Here is a 9,526-nt window from a genome sequence, read left to right as displayed (position 1 = left end):
GTGTTCCAAAACTGCTACTCGTAAGGGGGTGTTAAATACGTGTTGCTGCCTCTCGATTGGACCTCTGTTGGCATTGATATTCAGCACGGTGGTGGAACACACCATGGCCTACAACTTCAGAATTATTGCACTGGCATTCCAACATAAGTTGTGTAATTGATTGGAGAAATAAATAAAATCTAAAACAGATGGCTAAAGGCCAAAAGTAATCAGGAAAGTTAATGAAAGGGTAACTGAACTGTTGATATTCTTAAGTACCTGTGAACTCCCTGTAGCAAGAGAAAAAAATTGCATTTACTCAAGGCTATTCACATGGCAAAAGATTGAGTACAGTGAATGCGATATAGGCCAAAGCTACAATTATTTTGCAATTATGTTCCATCAACAGCAATAAGATGAATGACAAAATGATTTTTTTCTCTTGACAGTATTTGCTGAGTGAGGGATATCGGCAAGGACACAGCAGAGCTTGCTGCTTTATTCCAACAGTACAATAAAATTGGAACATCGACTTAATCAGGCAGATGGAACCTTGATTTAACCTAGCCTCTGAAAGATGGCATTTATAACAATGCAGCATTGCTTCAGTACTCCACTGGTGTATCAGCCTAGTTTATGCTCGCAAGTCTGGAGTGAGCTCTCCCAGTTCTAAAGCTAAAGTCAAGAACACACGAAAAAAATCTTTGGAAAGAAAGCTAACACTTTGCTCCTTCTCAGTGCTGTAATTTGAGATTTAAATGCATCACCACCATGCGGACAGCAAGTACATCACCATTGTAACAGATTTTTAAAATTCTAATTTAGCTTTTCCTTGATCGTTATTTTCCATATACCTTTTTCTTTCCTCCCTTTCCTTTTCCCTTCAACTGACAATAAACAGTGCTTGCAAACATCAACTCTTGCAAATTGATAATTTAACTGCTAGTGTTCTATTTAAACACACCGACATTGTCCCTACTGATCTGACCCAAACCTAAATCGGTGGTCCATCAGTTAGGTGCTTGATTGGTGTGTAATTTTGTGTTCAGCAGAAGGCTAATGAGGAAAATCAGCCAAAAACATTACCCATGAGAATACTCTGCCACCTCATTACAGAGAATACCTCAATCCTGCCGACTGGAAGCATGGATCCTGGATAAATGTCCTTGGGACTTGCTCATTTCCCTCTCTAAATAACTTCATAATCATTCTGAAACTAGTGACGGGTGCAAAGCAGAGGACTGTTAAGATTTAATTTTTAATGATCACAAGCAGCTCCTTAAAATAAAAAAATACAGCATTGCAGAATCAGTAATGACAGTACAAGAGCCCATTAAATCCAACACATCTTTTCTCATTCAATTATAGCTATCAAGTCTCATATTTTATATTATTCCTTTGAAAATGCCTTAACAAATTCCCTTTCAAATTATGTTATCACTTATACTAGTTATAGCAAGGCATTCCATGTTTTAATTACCAGTTCAAAAAAAATTCTAGTTTCTCCCTTTATTCTTTTAGTGCCAAACTTGGGATTTATATCTTTGTTAGCCATTTACCACCTAGTGGAAACAATCCTTTCTACTATTTACCATCTCAAAATCTTTCACTATGTTGAAAGCCTCATCTAGATTATCCTGCTCACCACCCCTTCCGTAATCCCCTCTGCTCCAGTGATAAAAAAAATAATTTTTTTGAGCCTTACTTTGTAACTAAATGTGAAAATTGTGTTTGAAATTCGCATTCACTGTCAATGAATTGATCTAAACAACCAGGAGCTGCAGAGTATTTAAACAATTTTACACTAATTCTGCATCAAAATAAAAATTAAATGAAAGGCAAATGACCGATGATACTCAGTATAGTCAATTAAAGCTCCATGGCTTCTTTGGGGGCCTTTGTAGGAGAGCAAGGAGAAATATGGTCCATCAGCTCATTCTGGACTTTGCACCAGGTTTGAGAAGTGAATGTGCATTGCTTTAACCAAGTGTTTGACTTTCATCAATTACTGTGCATGTTTATTTTAATGAAACTGACAAGCTGTTTCTAATTTGCAATTTATAAACTAAGTTTGTAGCAATGGAAAAAGTATACATGACCAACTGCAAAAAATCTATGGGCAGAAGTTATTAAAAAATCCAACAGCAATTTAGCACATGACTGTGTATTTTAATAAAAATAATTCTGTCAAAATACAACAGAATACATTTTGTTTTAACATCTTTCTAGTACACATTTTGTTTTTTTTTGTGTTTTGCTTTTGTTTTAAAAGTTTCTCAAATGTTCATGCTCGTACTTGGTAATTTTTGCTTCACAAATACTTACTATGCTCAAACTGAACAACCATTGTACTTGTGCACAATTTGTGTGTTCATTTATTGAATTCATAACAAAACTAAACTGATATTGAGCATGGAGCAGAAATTAGTTCATGAGTATTGTGTTGGTAAAATGAAACATCTTGCTTCACATTCCATGCTGTAATTGTATGCATCATACCTGAGTTTGGAGCAACAAAAGAAAATCATTAAATTACAATGTATACATTTTATACTGTATACAGAATTTAAAATTTTATTATCACCCTTCCCTTCCTTTAAACAAAATGACTATAATTTCAAGCTGAGCACAGTTAAGTACACAAAACTAGAATTACTAGATTAACAGAACTTTTAAATCTTTAAATAGTGTCACACCATTTTTATTGTTTTATTCTAAAAAAAGAAAATTAAAATTAAAAAAAAAAATCAGCATTAGTTTCGCAGAGCCCAACCAAGGGAAAAAGAGCGCACATAAAAAAAATCAAAGCCATGCTTCAGTACACTTCATAACATCAGGAAAATGAGACCTCCTGTTCCCATATTTCAAAGTGCCTGGTACAAACTCAAAAGCATCAACCTCAGGGTTTTGTGAGAGTGCAAATGTAAATTACTGTTAAGTTGCAGCATGCTTCTCTTTCTAAATTGCTGTTTGGTTATATCCAGAATCAGAACTCATTTGGGAAATTTAGCAGAAAGAGAAGATAGGATAGGTAAATTATACCACTTTTCTTCAATGTGCCAGGGTTTGTACACTGCCTCCCGAATCAGCACAACACTTGAGTTGTGTCAAGAATAGCTGCTTGGGGAGGCGGGGGGTGGGGGGAAGAGACAGTGGGACTGAAAACATACAGCCAGAAATAAAATTAAAACTGGTGCATAATTGCAGCCGTAAGATGTTAGTGAGACAACATACAAATTAGTAGCATTGTTTCCAATGACAAATGTCGAAAAATGAAATCAGAAACTTTAATTTAAAATTATCATTTTAGATTGTCTTATTAAGGTGACAACATCAACCTCACCACTGATTGATAGACATTTAAAAAAAAAACAAGAAAGGAAAATACATGGTTTCACAAAGCTGTTAGTAGCTTGTCATATAGTATTACACCTCCATTCACATTCACACTTACCTAGTACACAATACAGTTTTCCAGCTTACAGTGACAACCGGGATGAAAGTGTGACCAATCAGTTGTACTGTCTCCAACACAGCTGTTACTGGTCTTTCAATTTGTAAATATACAATACTGAATAAAGTTCATGTTGCTAAATTACAGTATGTCATTTGTCCAGGCTTTTCAAAGTTAGCAATTTGCCAGCAAATCAATGTTCTGTACAATTAAATGCCCATTGGTTTGCCATTTTAATTTCATTTTACTCCTATTATTGGGGGGGGGGGGGGGGGGGGGGAGGGAGAGGAGGCTATGTAGAGTTTGGCAATTAGGTTCTGGTTTGGCAAGTGTATTTATTTTATATATAAAAGGTAACCAGCAGCCAGGCTTAAAAAACATTTAGCCGACAGCTCAGTTTAAGTTTTAAAAAATGTAAGAGTAGTTCTCCAATTGTCAGTCAGTGTGAAATTTCAAGACCTGCAATGTCCAGGTGGATCTCCAGCAATGGGCAATCTGTTGTCATGTCAATTTCTAGATCAGCTAGTAGCAGACAGTGGGCTGTCCAGCAAGAGAAACTGACCCAGCTTTCTCTTGTTTCTGATTCAATGTGTCTTGATGGGAATGCAGTCACAAAAATTCTGAGTGTGCCTGATGAACTAAGTAGGGGATTGATCGCTGCAAAAAAAACATATGTTTCATTTCCCAAGTCAGTATTGTCCAACACATTAGCCACTTGCCATAACTGGCCAATTGAGAATCCTGATTTTGCTAATTCCATTCCATTTCTGATCAGTAAATGCGATCCTAATATTCATTCACATGGCGTATGCATGTGTACTTTAAACCTTTGTGCATTTGATGGTAAAATGCAAAATTCAGAAAAGCAGAATTCGCAAGTATTTTTTGCTTATTGAGAGTGCTTTATTTATTGCCTTGGTTACTGAATGGTAATGGAATTAAGTAAATATGCACCACTCACATTTACTCGTATTGTGTGCAAAGCATTTTCTACTTAATTTAGTGCACGTGGCTAAAGTAGCATCACTGTAGTCCCAGCTGGGGCTATCCAGCAATTATCAGACAACGCTGTACAAATGTGTATGTACCCTCTCTTAAACAACTAAATTGTTGATCTTTTCCAGCATAAGCTTTATGCTTCTTTTTAATTGAGATACGGTTTTACATGAGAAATGTCTGAATTAATCTCCATAACTGCCCCTTCAAACAAAACTGAATCTGAAATAGAACATGCTCAAGTTGTGCCCTGATAAAATTCACATTAAAGTTAATGCAGCTTTAAATAAAGTTGGATTTGTTAACAGATTAAGGGTGACCTTAAATGGAACATGCCGCAACCCATTTTTTTTAATTAAAAAGGGAAATATACATTATTACCTGTTCATTTATCTAGATTATTAACTTTCAGAAAGTAATAAACAATCCAGCAACTGGAAGTTGCCAAATCCCTTAAAATGGAAGCAGCTGTGAATGTATTGGTGTCATTCAGTCTACACTTAGTTTTATGCCATAGTAGTTGGTAGAAGCAGGTGGAAGCAAATATTTGATGTGAAATTCCTGTCCTGTGGGGAAAAGTGGTTTGCACACAAAATACTTCACTGTGACATCACTGAATATATTGCATCACGAGAAGAGGAAAACCTACAAAGAACATCTGCTGTACGCTGCTCTTAATCAAGTTTCTCTAAAAACAAAGCTACAGTAATGATATAGACCTAACTATGACCAGGGAACAGTTATCAGTGTAATTTAAAAAATGTTCAAAAAAAGTTCAGATTGTGGATCAATTCCATACACTTCTTCCTTAACTAACTCCATGAAAAATCTAAGTATAAGGCATTTAATTTAAGGCAAGTCTAATCAGGGTGCCTAAACCAATATCGTCTTACATCTTAAAAGTTGGACCTTCCAAAAGCTCCAAAGCCCCATGAACCTTATTAAAAAGATTGGTTAAAATTAATATTGGTGTAGTCAGATAATTCTGCTGAAAATAAAAATGACAGATGTAAATCACACCTCAAACCACCTGGTGTTGCCCACACTGCATGCACACTTGTTGTGAAGCACTGCCCAGCGTGTCAGAGATTACTATTATTGAAAACTGCTTGGAGTATCCAACAGTGCTGACAGGGATGATACATGGTTTATAATAGCTTTCAAATCTATTCAAAAATTAAATCCAATAGAAATGCTATATCCTTTATATTAGACTATAAAATTCTAAAGATTTTGCAGCTCCTGCAGCCCAGTGAATTATTGCCCCACTTCCCTCATTAATTTCCGCATCATACTCCACCCTATGTTTTATGCTCTACCATACATCTGGAGGCAATCGAATATGGATACTGATTTTCATTAACCCTTTAAAAACATCTATACTAATATGTGACATTTACCAGAAACAATCAGGCTCAGTCAGGGAATGGCTGGTACTTCCAATTTCCATATGATGCTGAAAACAACTCCAGAAGCTTTTGATACTTTGACATCCTCAACAGATTTTCCTCCATACACCCCAGGCCCAATCTCACTGCCACAAGTTCAAATCTCAGCTTCAATGGGAAAAATGTGCCTTACTTTAGAGTAGCAGCATTGACAAGTTTCACTAACTGTTAGTCACGGCCATGCTTGGAAGAGCAAACTGATGGGACCTGTCACATCTTCAGTCAGGCAATCTCAAAGTAGCGCTGAAGACACCCATGCTTAGATCCTCCTGAAGCAGGCAGCAAGGGGGCCTCTTGGGAAAACCAGTCGAGAAGAAAAACAGTGGTCAAATTATCCCAATCCCAGAGGTGCAGAATTATACTTTGGATAACGCCAGGATTGTTCCACAATCAGGCTTGTGTTCAATCTGTGTGTAAGTCTGGGCGCATAACTGCCTACCTAAGCTTGGCATTTGGATGACAAAAATCGTCTGGTTTCTTGTATCTCTCAGCAAGCTGAAACTTAGCAACATCAAAGTGTTAACAGGGATCATCCATTTTCAAGTCTATTATTTGAACATTACGGATTGCACAAGTGCGTAAATATTAACATGTACATGAAAAAATATCAACCATGCAATGTTGAAATTCACGGTCAAAAATTCAATAACTAAAATTCTCAGTAAACATCCAAAAAATACCAGATTTTCCCCATATGCTGCACCACAGAGCAGTGCAATGGATAGTCATGCTGCACTGCCATACTTTACAAGCTTCTTAGGTTGGCTGAGCAGAACTGATGTCAGACATCATATCAGATCAGTTCTGCATACCTCCCTGCGGCAGGTCAATATGGAATAGGCAAAGGCCTGGGGAGGCTGTCTAGCCTCCCCATGGAACAGAACAGTGCCCAATAGCAGCTGGGAGAGGATGGGAAGGGGGAAGAATAAATGGAAAGTAAACATGGAATGGATTTTTAAAAACGAAGTAACAGAATTGTAATGCTAATGAAGATCGGTAACATTTTAAGAAATCACTGGCCAAAAAGGAAAGTTCAATTTGAGCAAAACGTTGGTTACAAGTGACAACTGTGCTAAAGCTTAGCAGTGTGCTTTATCAATTATCCATCTACACTGCACCACTACATTCTTTGCAGAGGTTTGGTAAATTTGAATTAATATGAAAGTACTTTTTCTCCTCCATGATGTGACAAAAAAAACACTCCTGAAAGTGGAGGATACTGCATTATCTGATCCCTAAGATGGCATTTCAGCTTTGCCCACTGACATTAGTGGTCTTGCACAAGCTTTCCATTTTCCTTCATATTTTACATTTCAAGTAATGCCAAAGTGGTTCCACCCTTCACTGAAATTATGTTTAGGAACACCATCGTCTCCTGCAACTACCATATTTTGTCCTTTTGGCTCCCTAATTCCACTCTGATCACCAAGTTCTGCTACAGACACTCAGGCAAATAAACAGCAGGAAGTTAAGTAAGTTAATATCGGATCATGTGATCCTTGGGCATTAAAATCTCACATTAATTGGTGCAGTGTTTCACGATAATGTGTATGTCTGATCGTGCAATGATACAGGGACTCCCACATTTCCTTTTTGAAATTTGCTGGAAACAATATCTGATTTAATTCAGGGACTAAGGAACTGGACTTAGCATCAAATACTAACTCAATGGCTCACTGAATCTGAATTAGAATAGCACCAATATAAAAGAAGCTTACAAGAGGAGGTAATGGTCTTTTTTTCTTATGAACTATTAAAAGCCAGCACTTCAATCCCACCTTGCTATGTGAACAGTTCACAACTCTGAAGTTATAGTCCAGTTCCTATTGTTTTTACTGGATATCATTTAAAATAACTATTAAGAATTTGCTTGATTCATGGTCACTGCCTATTGTCAAACTGGCATCATTCTTCTTCTAGATAATTACTGATTTACAGAACTAATAGACCTCTAAGTAGTTAGATTCCTAATTTATGACATTCAAGACAGCCACAGGAACCGACAGCACAGTAAATTTCTTGGCTCATGTCTGGAATTCTGTCATCCTGATGTTTTTCTGGGGAGTTAATCCTATGTTGCTCTGTTAATCTTATGATTGCTGCTTCCGTGTGATTTTTAGGTGGGATTAATTGGACAGGCATGACTAACTGGTTGATCTTGAAGTTTTAATAGCTTGCAAACAACCAGGGTGGATTGTTCCAATTAATGACATTGTAGTGATAGCTGGAAACATGAAATCAGTGCTGTGGTATTCAGGCAACAGAGGAACAAGTCACTAGCCAACTAACTTTCCCAGAGCTTAATTTGTATTATAAGAAAACGTATTAAGAAAGTCCTTTCACAAAGGATGCTTGTGTAGTAAATCTCTAGAAATGTATACTTTCAACTGCAGAAATAGCCTTTGCCTTGGTTTCCTCAGCCCCAGAAAGTTAGATTAGCTTTGCATCCCAATTATACTTGCCTATCATTATTTCCCTCCCACTCCTGACACCGTTCTATTTCTTGCTGACAGATGACCTAGAGAATTGGTGGCACTGATATTGGAAGGGGACGCCTGATGGAAGCGTCAGTTTGAGAATGTGATTTGAACTCAGAGTTTAAAGTATGAGGCTAGACAGAACTCATTCTGTATAATATGACATAATGTGGGTTTTAAAGCAAAACCTCCAATAAGAAATGAGTGGAAGTTATGGCTATGCAACTAGATGCTGAACAGCAGAAAAGCAAAACCAAACAGCAAAGTGATAATGAGCAGCATTGTTCCACACAAATATACACAGGTAGAACATGTAAAAGATGTAAACCAAACGTGGTTGATTACTGGGGCTGTAACAAACCAAGAGTTGTGTTTTTTTTGGCAAAGGATTGGGGTGAAAGAGAGGGGGATTTAAAGCTTTGGAAATATTATACACCAAAGCTTTGTGTGTCTATGAGTTTTTGCCAAAGGAAATGGGGACTGGAGTTGAAGCGCTATGATTAATGCTGGAGAATAAAATGGCATCAGGTAATGCTGCTACAAACCCAGGGCGTTATTTGAGCCCTGTTAAATAATATAAATGATTAAAGCTTCAAAATATGAGTTTTGTTACAGCCCTAATGATAACCAGTAAACTACAGAGGCTAGCACAGGACAACCTCCAGGGCTAAATACTGGTGGCTCAGTGACTAAGAAATCAGAGAGAAATACGCTACATTTGTACCGTGCACAACTGCACCCATGATCACTTTCAAAATGCAATGCATTCAGTCGTGTAACCTGATAAAATGTAACAAGGATGCTGGCAAGAAAGGAGATCGGTCAGCATCCATCTGGTGGGCAGTGCGATGGTCTTTAAGAGGGGAGGGGTTGTTGTAGGTCTTGAACAGGAGGTGAGGGGGCAGTATCTGAGGTCTTTCCACTGCCACAGCAGCTAGTGCAAATAGTCGTCCACTCTGGCAAATGAACAGGATCCAATCCCTGCACGAGCCATCAGCCGGAGGCATTCAGAGGCTTGGCCCAGTGCAAGCATCAATGGTGGCTGCTTTGGCAGATTCTGAGATTCTGTGCATGAGAGAGAACAAACAAGTTTTACCATTGCACCACTATAAGTACAGCAGCCCAACAAACCCTACAGATCATTGCCATTTTCATTACTCTTCATTGAAGAT

At 37.6% G+C, this 9,526-nt stretch overlaps 1 protein-coding gene across 2 annotated transcripts in view; it reads right to left on the bottom strand.

The window, feature by feature from the left end:
* Positions 1-4,789: 4,789 nt before the first annotated feature.
* The window catches only part of ranbp10 (RAN binding protein 10), a 135,597-nt gene continuing 130,860 nt past the window's right edge, over positions 4,790-9,526 (bottom strand). For both annotated transcript variants that reach the window (XM_078544196.1, XM_078544198.1), the window contains one exon: positions 4,790-9,419. In XM_078544196.1, coding sequence (XP_078400322.1) covers positions 9,289-9,419 — 131 coding nt within the window. In that variant the 3' untranslated portion in view covers positions 4,790-9,288. The remainder of the gene's footprint in view (positions 9,420-9,526) is intronic.

Source organism: Cetorhinus maximus, chromosome 6 (assembly GCF_964194155.1).
Source record: "Cetorhinus maximus chromosome 6, sCetMax3.hap1.1, whole genome shotgun sequence".
Lineage (NCBI taxonomy): Eukaryota > Metazoa > Chordata > Chondrichthyes > Lamniformes > Cetorhinidae > Cetorhinus > Cetorhinus maximus.
The sequence above is the reverse complement of the archived record's forward strand: the minus strand, read 5'-3'. Positions and strand labels throughout refer to the sequence as shown.